The 23,359-nt window shown below is 47.8% G+C and overlaps 1 protein-coding gene across 6 annotated transcripts in view; it reads right to left on the bottom strand.

The window, feature by feature from the left end:
* Positions 1–264: 264 nt before the first annotated feature.
* The window catches only part of Ehmt1 (euchromatic histone lysine methyltransferase 1), a 129,675-nt gene continuing 106,580 nt past the window's right edge, over positions 265–23,359 (bottom strand). For all 6 annotated transcript variants that reach the window (XM_070015169.1, XM_070015166.1, XM_070015171.1 and 3 more), the window contains 9 exons: positions 14,627–14,781; positions 13,621–13,788; positions 13,323–13,467; positions 12,615–12,692; positions 10,918–11,033; positions 9,974–10,060; positions 9,472–9,550; positions 1,629–1,804; positions 265–1,448 (listed from right to left, as the gene is read on the bottom strand). In XM_070015169.1, coding sequence (XP_069871270.1) covers positions 1,268–1,448; positions 1,629–1,804; positions 9,472–9,550; positions 9,974–10,060; positions 10,918–11,033; positions 12,615–12,692; positions 13,323–13,467; positions 13,621–13,788; positions 14,627–14,781 — 1,185 coding nt within the window. In that variant the 3' untranslated portion in view covers positions 265–1,267. The remainder of the gene's footprint in view (positions 1,449–1,628; positions 1,805–9,471; positions 9,551–9,973; positions 10,061–10,917; positions 11,034–12,614; positions 12,693–13,322; positions 13,468–13,620; positions 13,789–14,626; positions 14,782–23,359) is intronic.

Genomic DNA, 23,359 nt, shown 5'->3' with positions numbered 1-23,359 from the left:
CACCTGCGGAGGCCAGTCTGGGGTGAGTGGGCAGCTGCACGAGCTTGGCTGTGGATCTGTAAGCATGGCATCCAGAGGGAGGTGCAGTGGCTTTGGAGCTCAGGAGAAGCATGGCATCGTAATAAAAACCTCACTTGAAATACTTTTTGTTGTTTTGTTTTATTGATTTCATTGAAAACAGAACAAGAAATGGTCTGAGCCAAAAGACTGCTCTTAAAACTGTCAAAAACATTGTAACAGGAAAAAAACATGACTGCATTATGAATGTTTTAAGAGTTTCTCTCTCTCTTTCTCTCTCTCTCTCACACACACACACAAACAAAAATAGAAACAAATAAAAACAAAAAAACCCACCTTTGCTGCACTAATTACAGTATTTAGAAAGGTATATGCAAAAAAAAAAAAAAAAAAGTACATGACTTGCCAGGCCATCACACAAAAGGTGATAGCAAATTTATTCACACTACAAGACTAACATTTTAAAAAAGTTTTTCCTGCATTTTATTCTAAAATCACTTTGTTCTCTTTTTACAGTTGATAGTTTATTTTCACATGGTGAGTAGAAACCACACCAGATTCAGCACCGTTGTCTGTGTTTTATTCTTTGTTTGTCCTAACTTTCGGTAATGGTAGAAAACAAATCAGGGTACTCATCCTCATAGCATGTGGCTTAGAAACCGACAGAAGGTGCATCAACGGAGCTAGCCGGGCTGGTGCAGGTCCGCCCGCACCCACCAACCCACTTCCTTGCCAGTGAGAGGCGTGACACACAGGACGTGATATACAGGACTCCTCTAAAAAGCAAACCCCATTTTCTCCAAAGTTAGTGGTGGGGTCATGTCAACCTTTCCAAGCCCACGAAGGAGCCAGCGTCCTTCGCATGGCACCCCAGAGCTGACACAGGCCGCACAGGCTGTGGGTGGCAGTCTAACGGAGCAGCTTGTGAGGGGTGGCAGCTTTGGCAGCCTGGCTGGACAGGAGACAGATAAGCCTGGTGGTGGAGGAAGGGCCTCAGCGATCAGAGGGAGAAGTGGGAAGTGCCACAACAACAAAGCTACCACCAGGAACTCACAAGGTTATACCAACACCAAGCCCCAGGTTTTCAGGGTGCATGGTTCAAGGTGGCGGTGCCTGAGCACTGGCAGCCACAAGGCTTCCACGTGGAATGTTCCCAGACGGTGTCTACACCTCCCGTCCCTCCAGGGCCCTGCTGTCAGATTGCAGAACCTCCTAAACTGCAGTCATCAGAACCTGACCTGCTGCCATCTCAGAGGGGATCCAGGGCAGCTGCAGAACTGGTGTCGGGTAGTCCGTTCTCCTGGGCCTCCTGGGCTGCACTGGCCTGCCGCTGGGCCAGGGCTGCGCTTGAGTGCCGGCACTTGGGGGAGCCACACCGGCAGCTGAAGAGCTTGCCCTTGATGTCCCAAAAGCGCTCCCCGTAGTCAAACCTGGGGGAAGCCGAACTCAGTTCTTCTGCACAGCAAGCACAAATGGGGTGGGGGTGGGGGACTCCCCACCAGCCCCGAGCTAACCCATCTAGGCTCCACACTTTGGTCAGTATGTGATGACCAAGAAAGCAAGGCCCCTGCCTCCAGCCTGGTTCCCATTATGCCTGAGGCTGTACGTACCCGAGCTGCTCCCCAGCCTGGATCAATCGGGTACTGAAGAAGGCGATCCTGGGAAAACGCAGGTCCTGGTGCGACATAAAAACACGCACTGGCACAAGGTTGGGCTCGCAGTGGTGGTTTATGAACCGGCTGACATTCCCATAGAACCGAGCGTCAATGCAGTACACTTCTCCGTCCTGCAAGGAAGCAAGAACCCCTAAGGCTTCAGCCTGCAAGTGTGTTCCAGGGAAGCAGTCCCTGCCCATGTAACCAGCACCAAAGCTCTGAGAGGCAGGGGCTGGGCATAGGCCCTGCTCTGAGAGGCAGGGGCTGGCGTAGGCCCTGCTCTGAGAGGGGGGAGCTGGCGTCGGCCCTGCTCTGAGAGGCAGGGGCTGGGCATAGGCCCTGCTCTGAGAGGCAGGGGCTGGGCATAGGTCCTGAAGGATGAAGGCCCTGTTCCACGCTCTGAGAGGCTCCTATCCTTCCTGCCTCAAGAAAAGAAGGCAAAAGCTATACATTAGAAAGCTGCTCTGACTTGTACCCCAGAGATGTAAGAAATAGATTTCTATTGTTTGTAAGTCTCTCAGTCTATGTTATTTATTTAGAAGCCTAAATAGAAAAAGAAAATGGAATGCTGAGAACACATTTAGAAGCAAGACTTTCCTGAGCATGTAAACCTTTTGCATACTTGAATGTTAAAAAGTAATAATTGACGCCGGGCGCTGGTGGCTCACGCCTATAATCCTAGCTACTCAGGAGGCTGAGATCTGAGGATCGCGGTTCAAAGCCAGCCCAGGCAGGAGAGACCGTGAGACTCCTATCTCTAATAAACCACCAGAAAACCAGAAGTGGCACTGTAGCTCAAGCGGTAGAGCGCTTGCCTTGAGCTGAAGAGCTGAGGGACAGCGCCCAGGCCCAGAGTTCAAGCCCCACGACTGAAAAAAAAAAAAAAAAAAAAAGTAATAATTGACAATACTGAGGATTCAATAGGTTGAATCCTCACACATGCTAGGCAACTGCTCTACTGCTAAGCCCTTTGAAATTTTTGTATCTTACTTGGGTACTTGTGACTCAACTCCTGTATTTCTAGCTAAGTAGAGATGGAGATCTGAGGACTGTGGTTTGAAGCCAAACCAGGCAGAAAAGTCCATGAGACTCTTAGCTCCAATTAGCTAGCAAAAAGCTAGAAGTGGAGCTGTGACTCAAGTGGCAGTGAACCAGTCTTGAAAGAAAAAGGCCACATGAGAGAAGGAGGCCCCAAATTCAAGACCTAGCACCAAGAAAGGAAAAAACATCTTGAGAACAGGATCTGTGTTATTTAGGCTGCCTAGAGCTTGTGATTTTTCTTCTCTCCCTCCCCAGTTGCTGAAACTGTACGTGTGCACAACCACACACACATAATTTTAAAATTTAGTAGTACTATACATACCCCCAGCCCTAAAAATCCTACTTATAATTAATCAAAACAAATTAACAGACAAGAGGCATGGATCAAGTGCCTAGCAAGTGTGAGGACCTAAGTTCAAACATCAATCCTCCCAAAAAAAGGAAAACTGGAAAATTAACATAGCTCTATAATCAAACTGGTAATACGACTTCATTGTCTGGTAATACGACTTCACTGAAATAAATACTTATTTCAATACTGCAAAGCACAGCATTTGTATAGCCTCAGGGGAATGTATTCTAAAGCCCAAAAGAAACAGAAAAGCTGTCCATCAGGGGTTGGATGGCACTCACAATCACCCTGACATGCATGCTTCTCAGACCCGAGTGCTGGGAACAACATTCTCACAAGTTAATAGATTGGTACAGTGCTTACAGAAGTGAACACTGTAGGATCTAATCTTGTTCTTCTCTGAAGGAAAAAGGACATTTAGTGACAGGCATCAGTGGTTCACACCTGCAATCCTAGCTACTGAGGCTGAGATCTGAGGACTGTGGTTCAAAACCAGTCTGGGCAATCCAATCTAAGAGACTGTGTTCTCCAATTAACCACCAATAGCCAGAAGTAGAGCTGTGGTTCAAGTGGTAGAATGTCAACTTTGAGCAAAAAAGCCAAGCAATGGTATGAGGCCCTGAGTTCAAGCATAGCACACGCACACAAATTCGAGCATGGGGCAGGGCTGGACATGGAAGCCTGGAGGTGCCAGAAAACTGCCAGACAGAGAGGCTAGTCTGAACAGGCTCTAGTGCCAAAACAAGGGATGGCACAGTAGACAACGGTGGGACGGAGCCACTCCTCCTCAGCACTAAGAAAAGTCTGGTTCCCTTAGTGGCTACATCTATGATGGGCCTGACAGGGCCATAGTACAGCACTTGAAAGCCCTGTCCCTGCTATGGGACAGGCTCTACATCAACCCCCAGGCCTCATGCTTGATGCTGCCTTGTTGTTTCTGTTCAGGGGAGGCACACACAGGGTGCCATCAGCATACAACCCACCTACAGCAATGAGGAGGGGTGGGAGCTTCCCAGGAGGGCTGGACCAGCACCTCAAAGTGCCAAGGAGGACAAGGAGCCCAGCTACTTAAGGGTCTCACCTACTACTCTCATCTGGCAGTCTCAGTCCAAAACTACAGGCTGAGATGACAGTATAGTACTTCAAAGGAATCTTCTTCTCACTGCCCCTGCCCCCAAACATCTGAGCCTCATGACAAGCATTCTCAGGCCTGTGTGTGGGATCTATGGCTATCTAGAAACAGGGTATCCTACAGGCAAACTGCCAACTCTATGGGGAGAGCTTCAGTATGACCCAGAGGACTTCTGCGACGGCCACATGTAGTCATTCACCTGCCCCCAAACCCTAGTGCAGCTCCCAAGCATGAAGGCCACATTCAGAGAACCTCTGGACTCCTCAGGCTGTCTTCCATACTCTACTTGGACCCCACTGCCTGCCAGGATACAGAACAAGGGCAGTGCGGCCAATGCGGCCTTCACACAGGAACACAGCCTCGTCCAGCTGAGTGTTCCTGCTCCGGGGCCACCAAGGCCAGTGTCGGAAACTTAAGATGGGACCTTTCAGTCACCCCTGCAGCTCTTCTTCAGTTGTTCAACCAAAAAACCCTGTTCCACAGCGCGAGGCAAACATGCCACAGGGGCTGGGGAAGGGCCACACCTGCGTGGCTGTTCCAGAGCCCCGTGGAGCAGGGAGAGGGGAGAGGTGAGAGGTGGAGGCAGTGAGGGATTCAGTCAGTCTGGCCTCAGCTTTCTGCCTCTAGGACAAGTAAGAATCACTTCTATGATACTCTGAAAAAGGCAAAAGTTCTACAGGAGACAGATCCTGGTGACCATGCTACGAGGGAGGCGTTGGGGAGGTGACCAAGGCCGGCTTAACTCTGCCTCCAGGACCTGGTGCAGCCTTGCTGGCAGCGCAGGAAACAGTGCTCACACCCCAGCCAGGAGCCGAGTCCTAAGCCCACTTGGTCTGGATGGCCTAGACACGGTGCCCCACCAGGCCCCACTGGGCCCAGGTTGATGTAATGCTGGACATGACTCCAGTACTGTGCTGTGCCCACATACTAATGGGGTCTTGAATTTGCCCGGAAAACCAAAGATCCTCAGAGCTAATATCAGGAAAACAAGAGTCAGAGAACTAATGCCACCTGGTCCCAAGACCATGGAAAACTATGGCCAGCCAAAGTGTGGCCTTCTATGAGGGTCAGCAAATAGAACAAAGGAAGAGACGGTCCAGACAGGGCAGTGGTGAACAGGTGGTAATGTCTCAGCCAGTGGTACCAGAGGGCTGCCAGTCCACAGGCACAAGGAAGAGATTAGCCTTTGCCTCAGACTGCAGACCAGAGCATGGACAAAACACAGAGCTTCTAGAGAAAGGTTTTCACCACAGTGCAGTAGACATTTTTGCAGACTGAACATTTAAAAAGTTCTGCAAAGGTTGGGAAGGTGGCTTCATGTCTAGCACGCATGAAGCCTTGGGTTCAATTCCTCAGTACCAGAAAAAGCTGGAAGTGGAGCTGTGGCTCAAGTGGTAGAGCACTAGCCTTGAGCAAAAGAAGCTCAGAGACAGTATCCAGGCCCTGAGTTCAAGCCCCAGGACTGGCAAAATAACAACAACAACAACAACAATAATAAATATAAATTAAAAGTTCTCCATCAGTGACACCACTAAGAAAATGAAGCCATGTGCTGGTGGCTCATGCCTGTCATACTAGTTACTCAGGAGGCAGAGATCTGGGTTCAAACCCAGCCTGAGCAGGAAACTACATGAGACTTTTTTTTTTTTGGGGGGGGGGGGGGGTCCGGTCATGGGGCCTGAACTCTGGGCCTGAGCGCTGTCCCTCAGCTCTTCAGCTCAAGACTAGCGCTCTACCAGTTGAGCCACAACACCACTTCTGGCTTTTTTCTTTTTGTTTATGTGGTGCTGAGGAATCAAACCCAGGGCCTCAGGCATGCAAGGCAAGCGCTCTACCACTGAGCCACCTTCCCAGCCTTCCATGAGACTTTTATTTGCTAGCACTCCACCACTTGAGCCATAACACGTGCACTTCTGGCTTTTTCTGCTTATGTGGTGCTGAGGAATTGAACCCAGGGCCTCATGCATGCAAGGCAAGCACTCTACCACTGAGCCGCCTTTCCAGCCCCTCCATGAGACTCTTACCTCCAATAAACTACACACACAAAAACAGAAGTGGTTGTGACTCAAGTGGTAGACCACTTGCCTTGAGCAAAAGAAGCTCAGGGACAGTGCCCAGGCCCAGGAAAAAAAAAAAAAAAAAAAAAAGGAAAAGAAAATGAGAGCTCTGAAGCTCTGACTCAGGCCTACTCCCGTGCATGAAACACATTCCCACTGTTTTTTTTACCTTTCTTGTATTCCAATAAATCTGAGGAAGGAAGGCAAAATGGAAGGAAGGAGAAAGAAGGGAGCTAGAAGAAGGGAAAATCTGGGAGAAAACATGTATGCCATATGTACATAAACATACATACAGACAACTAACAAAGCCAGAATTCTTATGACCCAACAGAAAGAAAGGCAAGTGACCTAGTTAAAAATGGACAGGAGGGCTGGGAAGGTGGCTCAGTGGTAGAGCGCTTGCCTTGCATGCATGAGACCCTGGGTTCGATTCCTTAGCACCACATAAGCAGAAAAAACCAGAAGTGGTGCTGTAGCTCAAGTGGTAGAGTGCTAGCCTTGAGCTGAAGAGCTGAGGGACAGCGCCCAGACCCAGAGTTCAGGCCCCAGGACCAAAAAAGAAAAAAAAAAAAATTGGACAGAAAAGTTGGGCGCCAGTGGCTCACACCTGTAATTCCAGCTACTCAGGAAGCTGAGATTTGAAGATTGCAGTTCAAAGCCAGCCCGAGGAGAAAACTCCATGAGATTTGTATCCCCAGTAAACTACTCAAAAAAGCTGGGAGTGGCATTGTGGCTCAAGTGGTAGAGCACTAGCCTTGAGCAAAAGCTCAGGAACAGTGCCCAGGCCCAGAGTTCAGGCCCCAAGACGGGCACACACCCACACCCACACCACAACAGGAAGTTTACTCCATAGAATATATAAGGACCATGCGGACTGGGAAGGTGGCTTAGCGGTAGAGCGCCTGCACAGCATGCACGAAGCCCTGTGCTTGATTCCTCAGTATCACATAAACAGAAAAAGCCTGAAGTGATGCCGTGGCTCAAGTCATAGAGCACTAGCCTTGAGCAAAAAAGCAGCTTAGGCACAGTGCTCAGGCCCAGAGTTCAAGCTCCAGGACTGCCCAGAAAAAAGAAAAGAAAAAAAAAAAAGATCATGATTTTCAAGCTTCCCTCAGCTATACAGCAAGACCTTGTCCTAAAAAACAAAAAAAGCTAGGGCATTGGTGGCTCATGCCTGTAATCTTAGGCTGAGATCTGAAGACTGCAGTTCAAAGTCAGTCCAGGCAGGAACGTCCATGAGACTTTTAATCTCCAATTAACCACTACAAAATTGAAGTGGCGTTGTGGCTCAAGTGGTAGAGTGCTTGCATTGAGCTGAAGAGCTGAGAGACAGCGCCCAGGCCCAGAGTTCAAGCCCCATGACTGGAAAACAAACAAACCAAAAACAAACCAAACAACAACAACAACAAAAATTGTCTCACCAGGTGCCAGTGGCTCACACCTGTAATCCTAGCTATTCAGGAGGCTGAGATCTGAGGATCCTAGTTCAAGGCCAGCCCGAGACAGGAAAAGTGCGAGACTCTTATCTCCAATAAACCACTCAGAAAACTGGAAGTAACGCTGTGGCTCAAGTGGTAGAGTGCTAGCCTTGAGCTGAAGAGCTGAGGGACAGCGCCCAGGCCCAGAGTTCAGGACCCAGGAGAGGGGAAAAAAAAAAAAAAAGACAACCACCAAAGTGTCTCAAATTCCAGTTTGCTGCTGGTGGGAATGTCAAGTAGTGAAACCATCTTGGAAAACTGGCAGTTTCTTTTAAAGTTAAACACACCTTTACTACATGACACAATTTGGTTCAGAAATGTCTCCTTGAGGCTCACTGTTGAAGGCCTGGTCCCCAGTGCAACAATGCTCCCCACCACGCTGGGGAAGACTTAGTCCACGGATGGATCCATAGCTTAATGGGTTACTGAGAGGTGGGGCCTAGTGAAAGGAAGTAGGTCACTGCAAGTACGCCCTTGAGAAGGATATTTTGCCCTGGCCTTCCTCTCTTTTGCTTCCTGGCTGCCACAGGCAGAACAGAGCTGTTCCAGGGCAGGATGTTCTGCCTCGCCAAGGTGCAGAGGCTACTGAGTCAACGGAGCATGGAGTGAAACCTCTGGAACTATGAGCCAGAATCACTCTTTTCTCCTCTTCAGTTGATATCTCAGGTATTTGGTCAAAAAGCCAACATACCAAAAGACCTTGTAACTCTGCTCCAGGTATCTGCCACAAATAACGGAAATGTGTACTGCAGAGCAGGGCTCTGAGAGAGTGACACTTATTCCTTGCAGCAAAACTAAGGACAACAGTCAAGTGGGCAATGAAGAGGCCCACTAACAGGCAGCCACAGCGAGACAGCCCACAGCGGGACGCAGAACCCAATCCATTCTCAGGGATGAGTGGGGAAAGGGAGTTTACGGGCACTCTGAGGACGCTAGTGCAGCAGGTGTGTGAACCCTGTTATAATGAAGAGAATGCCTTGAAAAGTTGATCCTGAAGAAAAAGGGCTTTTTGTTTTGTTTTTGTCAGTCATGGGGTTTAAACTCAGGGCCTGGGCACTATCCCCGAGCTCTTTTGCTCAAGGCTAGCACTTTACCACTTTCGGCCACAGTGCCACTTCTAGTTTTTGAGTGGTTAACTGGAGATAAGAGTCTCACAGGGACTTTTCTGCCTGGATGGCTTAGAACCATGGTCCTCAGATCTCAACCTCCTGGGTAGCTAGGATTACAAACATGAGGCACCAACGCCCGGCTTCCTTATTTGATTTTAAAAAAGTACAATAAGATAGATACTATCAAACCAAAGCTAACCATTAGACTAAGTGGAGAGACATAGTATATTCATGAAGTGATAAACAGCACCAACAAAAAGCACTGTCCCCCAGTGTAAGCCATCCACTCACGGTTCTCCCCAGCAAATCACTACAGAAGTTTCTTTAGAACTTCTGTAGAATCAAGGTGATTCAAACTTAAAGAGACTGAAGAACATGGCCTTCATAAAAATATCCGTTAAGATCAGAGGACATCAATTACAGGAACCCAGAAACAGCCTCAGGCCTCTGGGACACGTGGTAATAGTCACTGTGAAGGGGTGGAGAGAAGTGTTAATATGAGAAAAACAGCGTGATGAGCTCATTCCGTGCAGTAAAACCTGCTTACTTTCCAGACTCTATACGAACTAACTTCTCAAGTTTTATAATTTGCAATTGTTTCTTATGTCTTGGCCCTTCTAATACATTACCTTATTGTCAAGATCAAAGAGGTAAGAGTCTTCTTCCCGGACATCAGCCTCAGTATCAGAAATCAGCTCCCCAACGTACCTGCAGCAAAGAGAGGAAGGGTCATATCACCTCTGTGCTCTCACATGGGAAACAGCATCACGAATGCATGAAGCATCCAAGGCTCAGCAGGCTCTGATTCCACAAGATGAGGACATGAGATGAGACAATACAGAAGCTCTTGGTTCTGCAGCATACAGTAAAGACCCAGGATGGCTTGCCAAAGAAATGAGTACTGTGCAACAGTTTCACAGAGGCTTATCAGAGTGGCTATGGGCAAGACCCAGGCAGTGGGTCAGAAACAGAACGCTCTGTGTCTAGGCAGTTTGCCAGCAGGTGACTGGGGGGCCAGCATCTCTGCAGACCTGTTTCTGGGAGGTTCTTAGAACATGGATACATACAAGTACCAATCCCAGAAATGACAAGTGCAACTAACAAAGTTGGGGGACCCCAGGACCCACTTACTCGCAAACAAATGTGCCCAGCGGGATGTCCTGCAGGGACCGTACACCCCAGCCCATGTCCTGTGTCCGATAAAGCTGCAGTCTTGCCCTGCAAAACAGGTACAGGGGAGAACAGCAAACCATTTTACACTGCGTTCTCAAGTAAGTGCTAAGAGCAAATAGAAAAAGGAACAGACGTTTCAAATCCATGAGTGTGACAAGCGAGACCAGCCCGACGCCTTCCAGACAGATCGCCTTACATGAGGGAACTGAGTACAGAATGCAGCTTGCCAATGCCTTGAGGGCAGCAGCTGCATATCTGTTTTCCTCTCCTGTGACTGGCCCTGGCCCTGTTGAACAGGCAGCTGTGAGGACTAAAAACAGCCATACCAGAGAAGCAATAAGTAACTGGCCCTAGGGGGCTTCTATGCACTCTTCAAAGCCCCCTTCTGTGTCATGCCTGTCTTGTCAGACATTTGTATCCAAGGCGAGGGCAGAACAGCGTGTCTGAGCTCTACCCAGGAGTCTACTACTAGGAGGGAAGAATGTGGGCTGGTTACTACTGTTCTGTATTACAGTATAGACCACAGCAACTGATGCTACAACCCTACTCAGGCCGTGAAAGGTCGCAGGGCAGGGCTGATGGGACCAGAAACCTCAGGCAACTCAAGAAGGGGCTTGAGAGAGCCTCAGTCATCACCAGAGAAGCTCAATAGCACAGCAGAACAGAAAACAGCTCGAGCACTGAAAGAGAACAAAGAAAGCCCTGTCCACTGAGGAAGGTACATTATGAGCCTTGGCAGTACGGCCCCTAGGCTCTGGGCTCAGCCTCTCGTCTCAATGCATGTCTGGACCAGTGAGGCCTGGTCGTTCATGCAAGCAAGCCATCTCTTAAAAGGCACCAGCACCATGTTCGTGGTCTTTGATGACCTTAGCGTCAACCTGTGCTATGCACACATCACTCACCTGAGACCATTCTGTACAACACGATTGCGGCAGTTCCTCCAGCAGGAGCAGGCATGGTTGCACTCAAAGATCAAGGGAGGCTCTGCCATGTTGAACTCAGGCAAAAGCCTGCCATCCTGTGGACAGATGGCCACAAAGGCCAGCAGGTGCCAATCATCTTTTAAAATCAACTAATAACAACACATTTATAAATTGCCCAGCGTAGCTTCAAATGGACATAAAAATGATGGTTTCGGGTCAGATTTTAAGACCTGCATTTGTGGTTTGATTGGGAGGTTTTACTAGGTGTTGTGTAGGTTCGAGGGTTTCTTAACAGAGTTCTCTTTTGTTTGGTCCCATTGTCCTCCTAATACATCTGCTCTGACCTCTCAGGCTTTTGGGGGCTATGGGCACAGAATCCCCTTCCTCTAGGTGGTCAGGCTTCCTGATCTCTCCTATATTCTCAAATCCCCAAGTCTGGAGAACCCAGCCATCTCTCTTCTTCCTATACCTCAATGGTAGGTACAGGTGATGCGCCAGGACATGTGTACATGGACAGGACAGTGCACAGTGCACAGTGCACAGGTGCCTTCACCCAACAGTGGCTTTCCTCGGAGAATCCATGTCCCCAAAGGTGGACTGCACTCAGAGCACAGCTGACACGTGCTAGTCCCACCCCACCTCCTAGTGTCCTAAGGTCATTTTTTAATTTTATTTTTATTTTTTGGCCAGTCTTGGGGCTTGAACTCAGGGCCTGGGCGCTTTCCCTGAACCTCTTCGTGCTCAAGGCTAGTGCTCTACCTCTGGAGACACAGCACCACCTCCAGCCTTTCCTGAGTAGTTTACTGGAGATAAGAGTCTCACAAGCTGGGCGCCGGTAGCTTACGCCTATAACCCTAGCTACTCAGGAGGCTGAGATCTGTGGATCACAGTTCAAAGCCAGCCTGGGCAGGAAAGTCTTTGAGACTCTTATTTCCAATAAATCACTAGAAAACTGGAAGTGGTGTTATGGTTCAAGCGGTAGAGCGCTCGCCTTGAGCTGAAGAGCTCAGGGACAGCATCCAGGCCCAGAGTTCAAGCCCCAAGACTGACCCCTCCCCCCACTGGCGCCCAACTCTTAGTCATTTTCTTTCTTTCTCTCTTTTTTTTTTGGGGGGGGAGGGGGATTCCGGTCGTGGGCCTCAACTCTGGGCCTGGGCGCTGTCCCTCAGCTCTTCAGCTCAAGGCGAGCGCTCTACCACTTGAGCCACAGCGCCACTTCCGGCTTTTTTCTTTTTGCTTATGTGGTGCTTGAGGAATCGAACCCAGGGCCTCAGGCATGCAAGGCAAGTGCTCTACCACTGAGCCACCTTCCCAGCCCCCAGCTTAGCATCTTTGTCTTTCTGCTACTCACACTCTGCAGGCACAAGGGAGGACTCATCAAACACAAGTGACAAAGGGTTCCTCACATGGCTGTACCAGGTGACCACTCCACCAATGTCCAGGTGGGCTACAAAGTACACTGGCTTCAATCCCAGGAAGTCAAGAATCTAGACCTCAGCCCAAAGACCACTTAGAGCATTCACTCACTTCCAGCCTACTATAGCCATTTCTCGCCTTGTTTCCACACCCAGCTGGCCTCCAGCTTCTTACTTAGAACCAGGAAGTGACTTGGATTCATTTGACTCCTTCTGTAGAACTTATGACAGAAGTAGACATCAGCAAACTCGCAAGCTCACCTTGTTGTACCAGCAGCGCATGCTGAGCTGGCCGCACATGCAGGTGCTGGAGGAGCAGTCATCCACACACACGCAGTACTGGGGACAGAGCACACCGTGTGTCAGATGGGCATTGCTCCTGCTGCTCCTTCTGCATGTCACCACCAAATGTGCAAACTCCCAAAAGGAAACTGAAGTTCACATAGGCTTTCTCAGGAGTGTGGGGAAATGCTTGGGACAAACACTGAAGAAATGTCAACTGCTATGGGGAAGGGGGCAACAGATGGGAGGTCAGCAAGGCATAACCCCCAAGGACATAAACAAGTCCCACGGAATTTGAGGTCAGATACTTCAAGAGAAAAGTGAGGAGGTGGAGCCCCACAAACCAACCAGAGGCCCACCAGTGCCCATCCTGTGATGACCGGGGCTTTCCTACTAGCAGTCATAAGGACAGCCCTTAGGCTATATCTAATTTTAGCCAGGAAGAAAAGAAGAGGCACAAAAGCTGGCCAAGGAAAACTCGGTGCCACTCTGGTCTGACAAGAGACCCTTGAAGCATGATAGGAGGGTCCAGTTCTGTGCCCAATGTGAGACTCAGATCCTTTTCTTTCCTGGCAGGACTTTCTCCTGGAGGCAAGTGCCGAGTTTCCTTGGGGAACTCCGCAGCCCTCTTCTTCCCTGAGGGGTGAGAAGGGCCCCACCCCGGCCCAGTGTGTCCTCCCTGCCAACCTGCAAGTGAGTGATGTTCCTGTCGATGCTCATGGGGGAGGTCACACAGTTCTGAGACACGTATTTGTAGTTGGTAGGGCATGGCTCACTGTCCACAGCATTGACGCAGGGGATGGGGATGCGCTCATAGCCACGAGCAATGTCTCTGCAAGGGAAAGAGAGGCCACCACGCTCACTGCTGCAGGCTCTCCAATTCAGCTGTGGACCGGAGCCCAGGTTCAGAAGAGTACTTCCCACACATTTCTAGCCCCTGTCAAGGATGTGTTGCAAAGCCATTCTGGCCTGAGAACCTTCTTACCTGCTCATCGTCTTCTCAACAGCAACAGGCTTGTCCGGGGCTGCGTCCTGCAGCGCCTTGCTCATCTGCAGTGCACTCCACACCTGGGAATTGAGGCTGGCGCACTGCAGTGGAGTCTCTCCTTCCTTGTTTTTCAAAGTGACATCTGAATCCCGAGAAAGAAAGAGGCTAAAAGGAAAAATGGAGCCAACAATACACAGTTCTGAATATAGGAGAGACTCAGAGCTGAATGTACAACGACACACTCGCCAGGGCAGAGTATCACCAGACGGTGGCACCGCTGCCTGTGCGCTGCCCAGGGCTCTAGTACAGCCTCCCACCCCTCCCACATGTGCTGCAAGGCCTCGTGGTTGTTAACCAGAAGGACATGTAACAACTGGGGATGCTACTGCATTTTTCTTTCACCTTTGCCTTTGAGAATAAAGGAGAATGATGATGGAGAAAAGACAACTTGTGATGCACAGGAAGGGCAGCCCAGCTTGCCCCCATCAGTTCAGCCCTAGTGGGCGAGAGTCTCACATACACTGCATGCAGCTCTCACACTACAAAAGCCACCTAGACCCTTGATTCCAACACAGCAACCATGGTCCTCCTGGTCCTTCCCTAGGGGCAGAGATGACACTGCCCTTACCCTCCCCAGCTGGAGTGTAAGGGCCTCATGGGAATAAGATCTCTCATCTGAAAGAGCCTTGGATAGCCACCATCAGCCTCACCCACCTCTCTAGGCCTAAGTGGGAAACACTGAGAGCGAATAGAGAGCCTCTGGATAACTCCACAAGAACCGACTTACAGCCCAACTATCAGGTTTTCATGGTAATTTGCCCTAGCCTGAAGTAAGTCACGGCTAGTCTCAAATATGGCCTAGGAAAGACACTTATTCACCTGTGGGGGCACCAATGGTGCCTGTCCACTCCGCAGCAGAGCTGTTACAGGCCTACTATGGATACAACTGTTGGACATAACTGGCTTAGTAGTAGGGACCACGTCAGGGCAGGGCTGCACTCACACAACACAGTCATAGCGGTTTTCCCTGGCTGCGATGTGTAGAGGCGAGTCTCCATGGATGTTCACGGCATGTAGGTCACACTTGGCAGCCAGCAATATCTCAGCTATGTCCACACAGCCAGAGAAGGCTGCCCAGTGCAGACAAATATTCTCCTCCTGGACAGATACAAATGAGAGTCCACGATCATTTTTAGTCAGGCACACATGCTGAACCAGTGGAAGCAAGTGCTCTGCTCATGGCCTGAAGCTCAGCTGCCCATTCCTGGCACAGTCCATTCCGCTTATCAGAAGGAGAAGAAACCTCCTATTTGTACTTCACAGCATTCTTTCTTTTTTATCTTACTTTGTGTTTTCATCTTAGAATAATATAATCACAGTGTACAGTATTTTTTAAAAAACAAAACGGGGCTGGGAAGGTGGCTCAGTGGTAGAGCGCTTGCCTCGCATGCACGAGGCCCTGGGTTTGATGCCTCAGCACCACTTAAGCGGAAAAAAGTGGCACTGTGGTTCAAGTACTAGGTTGCTTGCCTTGAGCTGAAGAGCTGAGGGACAGCCCCCAGGGATGGACAAACAAACAAACAGAATTATACTACCCTAAACAGGAACATTTTCTCAACAAGTACAGACATAGTAAAAGCACTTTTTTGTTGTTATTTATTTTTTTGTCGGTTGTGGGGCTTGAACTCTGGGCCTGGGTACTGTCCCTGAGCTAGCCTGACTTGAGGAATTGTAACCTCTTTGAACAACTATTAATATCTATATATTTTTAAAAATAAGGCTCTTAGTTAGGTGCTGGTGGCTCACATCTGTAATCCAAGCTATTCAGGAGGCTGAGATCTGAGGATTGTAGTTCAAAGCCAATCCAGGCAAGAAAGTCTGTGGGACTCTTATCTCTAATTAGCCACCAGAAAATGGAAGTGGTAGAGAGCTTATGGACAGTGCCTAGTCCTGGAGTTCTAGCCCCATTACAGGCACACACAAAAATAAATAGGGTTGGGAATGTGGCTTAATGATAGAGTGCTTGCCTAGCATGTATGAAGCCCTGGGTTTGATTCCTCAGTACCACATACACAGAAAAGGCTGGAGTGCTGCTGTGGCTCAAGTGGCAGAGTGCTAACCTTGAGCAAAAGAAGCTCCGTGATCGTACTCAGGCCCCAAGTTCAAGCCCGAGGACTGGCAATAAGTAAAAAAATAAAAATAGAAGAATATATAAAAAGTTACTTTGAAGCCAAGCGCCAGTGGCTCATGCCTATAACCCTAGTTACCAAGTAGATCTGAGGATTACAGTCAAAGCTAGTCTTGGCCTTCAATTAAACCCTAAAGCCAGATGTGAAGCTGTGGATCAAATGGTAGAACCTAGCTTGAGCACAAAAGCTCACGTACAGTGAGTGCCAAGACCCTGAGATCTAGCGCGTATACACATGTGTGCTTATGTGCATGCGTGTGCATATGTATGTGCCTGCACGCGCACACAGAGTCCCTTTGAAAACCATAACAAGGGCTGGGAAGGTGGCTCAGTGGTAGAATGCTTGCCTCGCATGAATGAAGCCCTGGGTTTGATTACTTAGCACCACATAAACAGAAAAAGCCAGAAGTAGTGCTGTGGCTTGAGTAGTAGAGCTTTAGCCTTGAGCTGAAGAACTGAGGGACAGTGCCCAGGCCCAGAGTTCAAGCCCCATGATGACAAAAAAACAAAAACAAAACCTCAACAATATTTTAATAAACTGAAGAAAAACTGGGAAGGTATCTGTGCTGTGTGTGTGTGTACAAACATATATACACACATAGATTAGGATTTACAATTACACAGTGTTTATCAGAACACTAAAATTCTTTTTTTTTTTTGAACACTAAAATTCTTAAACGCTGCTGCTGTATGGAAATAATAAACATCATACCTAAGAAAAGATGAATAAACATAAATGAGAGAATGTTCAGTTTTATGATAGGCAAGAAACTGGCATTAAAACAAAGTATGCTTAATGTCTCTTAGACCAGACCAGAACAACCATTACTGATGAAAAAAAGCAACCTGCCCCCTTACCAACACCTGCCCCTCCTGCCCCCGGCACCGCCCGGCCGCAGCTCAACGCCGTCAGCTAGGCTCGAGCACAGCTCGACCACACAATGAAGCTAGGTTTGTCACTGGCACCGAGCAGAGCCAATGTGTCATAATTCACTCGACTTTATCTTTACTAAACATATTTTCTACTTCTGGGTTTTCCTCTGCAATGTTATGCTAGTGAATTTTGTGTGTGTGTATTTGAGTCCTGAGGCTTGAACTCGGGGTCGGGAACTGTCCCTGAGCTTTTGTGCTTGAGGTAAACACTCTACCACTTTGAGCTACAGTGCCACTACCAGTTTTCTGGTTGTATCTGGAGGTAAGTCTCCTGTACTTTCTTGCCCAGGCTGGCTTTGAACTACAATACTCAGATCTCAGCCTCCTGAGTAGCTAGGATTACGGGTGTGAGCCATCAGAGCTCAGCTGCTAATGAATTATTTTTATCCTCTTCTCTTCTGACTTACTTCTCCAGGCTAACCCCTGGGAGGTGGGATTACTAGTTATAAGATTCAAACATGCAGACTTACAGTGGCCTTCACTGTACTGGCAGACCACTGGGGCCTGCCTCCCCTCAGGAATCATTAGTAGTTTTCACAGTAACCACAGGCAAAGTCAACCCCAACCACCCACTTGCTTGCCCCTGAGGTGCAGCTTGCCCCTGGCTCAAGTCTGCCCTCACTCTGCCTCTACCCAGTAAGTGAAGTGCTCAGCCACACCCTAGGGAGCAATCCTGCAGCCGCAGGGCTTATAGTAGCTCATCTGCCACACTCCAGTGCTCCTGAACAAGAGGGCAGTCCCCCGTTCCTGATGTCTCCGTGAGTCAGCTCAGAGCACATTAGAAAAGATGGAAACAGAACAGAAAACAGTGACCCGTCGCCCTCGCCCACAGACAGCTGCCGGCCCCAAGCACCAGCTTTCTATACACTAAAGCAAATGCCTTTGAGTTGACCCCAATGTTTTCTGAAAATCCATAGCTTATCTCAGACCCTCTTTTCTAGTTGTTATTCTTGGTGGCTTTCAGCCCTCTAATTGCCTAGTTCCATCTCCCTTGTATCTGCTTCCCCAAGGGCTTTTTCCTTCTACCTACATGAGAACGATGTGTAATTTTGTAGCCAAAATTCTATTTTTGATAGCTTCCCATTTCTGCTCAGTTTGAAGAGCTATGGTACTGGCCAGCAATGTCGCACACCCTCTCTTCCATGGTGGATGAGGTGCCTTCTGTTCCCTTGAGCCACTCTGACACACTCTTCCGTCAGAGAGCAGAGTGAACAGAACAGTGTGAAAGAGAGAAAATGGCTCCACATACCAGGCAAGAAGAAACAGCCAGGGAACTGGAGCTGCTCACTCCATTACACACAGGAACACAGACAGGATGGAATAGCAGAGGAAGACCTGATGTTCCACCTGAACCACACTAGCACACTATGGCCTGAGGCCTAGAAGAAAGCACCCAGCCGGATGGGAAGCACTGCCTGTGTAAAGGCCATGGGCTGGGTAACACAGGAAGGACCTGCCACTGTGGAGACAGTAATTCCCCGGCACTGGTAACTGCCTGGGACCCTCTCAAACAACCCAGTATGATTAGTGCTGGCCCCAAGAACTTCACTGAAATCTCACACCACACACGCATACATGTGGGAGAGTGTATGCCAAGGCATACACAAAATCTTAAAAAGTTTGAAAGAAAAAGAGTATGTCTCACACAGAAAGGACAAGGAGAAACAGTTGTCTCAAGTGTTGCAGTGAAGACTGTGTGGAAATAATATGCCTGTCACTAGAGAAAACCCCTCACAAAGCATCTTTTGCTGGGTGCTGGTGCCTCACACCTGTAATCCTAGCTACTCAGGAGGCTTCTGGTTCAAAGCCAGCCCGGGCAGGAAAGTCCATGAGACTCTTCTCTCCAATTAGCTACCAGAAAACTGGAAGTGGCGCTGTGGCTCAAGTGGTAGAGCACTAGCCTTGAGATGAAGAGCTGAGGGACAGCTCCCAGGCCCAGAGTTCAAGCCCCACAACCGACCAAAAAAACAAAACAAAACAAAACAACAAACAAAAACAAAAAACTGAAGGAGAGGGTGCAGTGACTCATGTCTGCAATCCTAGCCACATAGGAGGCTAAGATCTGAGAATCATGGCTCAAAGCCAGCCCAGACAGAAGTCTGTTAAAAAAAAAAAAAATCCACCAGAAGTGGAGCTGGAGCAGAGAACCAACCTCAGATAAACTGCTAAGGGACAGTGCCCAGGCCCTGAGTTCAAGCCCTAGTACCTGGAGAGGGAGGACAAAACACAAACACTAGAAGGAAACTGGTCTCTTCTACAACACACGCCATCAAGACATTTGCAAAACTACACTGGACCCGAAGCCCTGGATTTCAGATCTGGTCAAGAGGAAAGTGTGCTGTGCTCACAGAGAACAGCTGACCAGCATGGCAGAGGTGTAGTGTCGATCCAATGGAAAAGGGTAGCGGTTCCACCGCAGGGCTGGCAGAAACCCACATGTCTGACAGTACACTCATCCTCACATCACTCATAAAAACGTTGCCGGAATATGATAAAAATGCTGACCATCCATGTTCACTGACACACTGCTCACAACAGCTAAGACATAGGAAGAGCCCAAATGCCCTACAATAGATCAGTACCTATGCACAGTGGAATCTTACACAGCCATTAGAAAGAATAAAATAATGTCATTTGCAGGCAAATGGATGTAAGTAGAGAAAATCATGTGAAGTGAGGTAAACCAAGCTCAGAAAAACAAACAGTGCATGTGTCTCTAAAAGACACTAGGATATGATAAATTATACAGGATTCTAGATACTCACACACAGTGAGACCAAAAGAGGAAACTCATAGGAGAGAAATACAAAGGTATAAAATGCCTACCATGCCTCTTCATATTTACATAAAGTAATATATATGGAAGCAAGAGACCTCTCTTCTTATCTTCTTTTTAAAATTTTTGATGATTCTTCTTTTCCTTATGTATGGTGTAATCAGTGTATATTTTTAGGAAGGCTGGGGGAGGGTACAGAACTCAAGGAAAAAAGAGTGGAAAAGTACAGCAATAGAACTCACTAGGGGCTGGGAAGGTGGCTCAGTGGTAGAGCGTTTGCCTTGCATGCATGAGGCCCTGGGTTCGATTCCTCAAGCACCACATAAGCAAAAAGCAAAAAGCAAAAAGCAAAAAGCCGGAAGTGGCGCTGTGGCTCAAGTGGTAGAGCGCTAGCCTTGAGCTGAAGAGCTGAGGGACAGTACCCAGGCCCAGAGTTCAGGCCCCATGACCGGACTCCCCCACCCCCCCAAAAAAATAGAACTCACTGGACACTGATGCAAGTGAACTATACAACTCCTAAAAGTAGGAGGGAGGAGAGAGGGAACAGAAGACACTGTACAAAGGAAATGTACTCATTACCTGGCTCATGATATTATCCCTCTGTATATCACCTCTATAATAACAATGAAGTAAACTGATTTTTAAAGAAGTAACTCAAAACAGATATAAAACCTACAACTACAAAACTACAGAAATATGGAAAAATATCTTCAATTAAGTAATGATTTCTTATATATAACATCCATGCAGGATACACACACATACACAAAAGATACACTATGCATTATAAAAATTTCTGCTATCTACAAAACCAGATTTATAAATCATATATATGATAAAAGCTTAGACCTTTTTTTCCTTTTTTTTTTTTTTGGTTGTCAGTCCTGGGTTTGAACTCTGGGCCTGTGTACTAAAGCAATCCTCGGATCTCAGTCTCCTAAGTAGCTAGGATTATAGGTGTAAGCCACCAGCGCCTAGCCTGGACTTTTTTCTAAAATACAAAATGAACTCTCAAAACTCAAGAACAAAAGCCAGGTGCTAGTGATTCACACCTTGCTACTCAGGATTTGAGGACTGCAGTTCAGAGCCAACCCGGACAGGAAAGTGTATGAGATTTTTCCACTGGAGCCACAGTGCCACTTCCAGCTTTATTTTTTCTTTTTGCTTATGTGGTGCTGAGGAATCGAACCCAGGGCCTCAGGCATGCAAGGCAAGCGCTCTACCACTGAGCCACCTTCCCAACCCATGTATGAGATTATCTTCAAATAAATACCAAAAAGCTGTTGCTCAAGTGGTAGAGTACTAGTCTTGAGTGAGAAAACTTAGGGACAGCAGCACCCAGGCCCTGAGTTCAAGCCCCAGGACAAGGGACAAGAAAACTAATCACCCAATTAAAGACAAGATACAGCTGAGTGCCAGTAGCTTATGCATATAATACAAGCTACTTAGGAGGCTAAGATCTGAGGTTGTAGTTCAAAGACAGCCTAGGCAGGACATTTCCCAACTAACCACCCAAAAACTGAAAGTAGAGCTATGGCTCAATTAGTAAAGCACTAACTTTGAACAAAACAAGATCAAGGACAGTGCCCAAGCCTAGGACTAGCACACATGCATGAGCATGCGCACACACACACACACACACACACACACACACACACACACACACACACACACACACACACACACACACACACACGTACACACACACACACACACACACACACACGTACACACACTATGGATCAGAAAGCATATTGATAGCTAATAAGCCCATAAAAGGATAAATTAGTTGTAACTGTAATACCTCTGTACATCACCTTTATAATAAAAATTTAAAGGGGGAGGGGGAGATAGACACTAACAAGTGAAAATTAAGCACAATGAGGATTAAAACCACAATGAGATACTTACCTCTGTAAGTTCCCAACACAAGATTAAAATTTAAAAGACCAACTTACCATACCCAGACACTAGGCTCCAACTTTTCCAATAAAATGTTAAATTTTCAAGTCATTCATAAGGGCAACTAGCATTCCTGGTCTTAACTTGCTATGTGCAGTAAGTGTAACATTTTCAACTGTGTAACTCCACATTCTTCTTTGTTTTTTTACTTTTCAAATCAGAATTATAAAAAATGTGATGTAAAGCCGGGCACTGGTGGCTCACACCTACAATCCTAGCTACTCAGGAGGCTGAGCTCTGAGGACTGCGGTTCAAAGCCAGCCCGGGGACAAAAGTCTGTAAGACTCTTATCTCCAGAAAACTGGAAATGGCACTGTCACTCAAGTGGTAGAGTGCTAGCCTTGAACTGAAGAGCTGAGGGACAGTGCCCAGGCCCAGAGTTCAAGCCCCATGACTGACCACAAAAACAAAAAGTGATATAAAATTGTGCCTACCAGTAATGAGAATACACATGTCAAATACTATGTCAAATGTTAATGGGCATTAAGACTAGTTAAAAACATAAGTATCTCCATGTCCTTCTCATAAGTACACTTGGAAATGATGATGGCACTATTTTTATGGTTTGTCAAATGCAATGAGCCTGGTACCAATTTGTGTCTGAAATAGTCTCAGATGCCTTTTCTTTCACTTTTGTAAGAATGAAAGTTTCAAGGTTTAAAAATATACTCTAGGGCTGGGAAGGTGGCTCAGTAGTAGAGCACTTGCCTTGTATGCATGAGGCCCTGGGTTCGATTCCTCAGCACCATATAAGCAAAAAGAAAAAAGCCGGAAGTGGTGCTGTGGCTCAAGTGGTAGAGCGCTAGCCTTGAGCTGAAGAGCTGAGGGACAGCGCCCAGGCCTAGAGTTCAAGCCCCACAACTGGAACCCTCCACCCCCCCCCAAAAAAAAATAAAATAAAATAAAGAATGTATACTCTGACTGTAAAGTTCTTCTTGTCAAAATAAAAAGTTCACATTGTTAAGAAAAATAAAAAGATTGACTTACTAAGTGTTAAGGAGAATGTGAAGGAATCAGAACTCTCAAATAAAAGAAATGCTACTCCTCACAGTAAGTGAGGCACACATATTGATGACTTGGGCCATTTACTACTAGGGGCTCAGCAGGGGAACTAGAGGCAGGAACGTTCAGAGCAACCCGCAAGTTCACCAACAGAGGGGAGTAGATGGCCACACTGCACAATGGAACTCCAGGCACAAAGGATCCATCTTTGGTGTGAGACAGCAACATGGCCTGAGGGTTACATGTCTATTTAGATAACACCAGTCTATGTGGTCAGCTCCACAGTGAAATAAAGTTGGAGGGAGCTGATGGGCATAGGCTAGGAAGGAGGAGAATGGAGCTTCAGAGTGGGTAACAAGTTACCATCGTCATTGCATTGCCGGTCTCTGTCAGAACTCACCCAAATGTGTATTTTTGGTGTAGTCTGCAGCTACACATCAACAGAGTGAATGAAATACCATTGTTGAAACCCTTCCATTTTGTGGGAAGGGCAGGCACTACCACCAGAGCACTAGGAGGCAGTAAACAGAGCAGATGGTAAGGACTGTATGAGGAGTGTGCAGAAGGAACCCACTGGGGACTGCACAGGCAGTGGACGACCCCAAAGGCTAGTGTATCCAAGCTGTGAGTCTTCCGCTGACACTGCTGCAGGTGATGCCTGGTGGGGGTCTCCAGGTCATTGGGAGGAGGACTGTGATCCCTGCTCCTTCTCTTCTCTTTCTTCTCCAGAACACAAGGAGAACAGTTCTGCTCCAACTGATGTACTGCCCACTCCCTATTCCCAGGCCTAAAAGTAATAGACTCAACCCATGGATTGGAGCCTCCAAAACAAAGAGCAACAAAAATAAGCCTCCCCTCATATTACTCTGATTATA

The sequence above is a fragment of the Dipodomys merriami genome, unplaced genomic scaffold (genome assembly GCF_024711535.1).
Source record: "Dipodomys merriami isolate MVZ:Mamm:240054 unplaced genomic scaffold, mDipMer1.0.p SCAF_11, whole genome shotgun sequence".
Lineage (NCBI taxonomy): Eukaryota > Metazoa > Chordata > Mammalia > Rodentia > Heteromyidae > Dipodomys > Dipodomys merriami.
The sequence above is the reverse complement of the archived record's forward strand: the minus strand, read 5'-3'. Positions and strand labels throughout refer to the sequence as shown.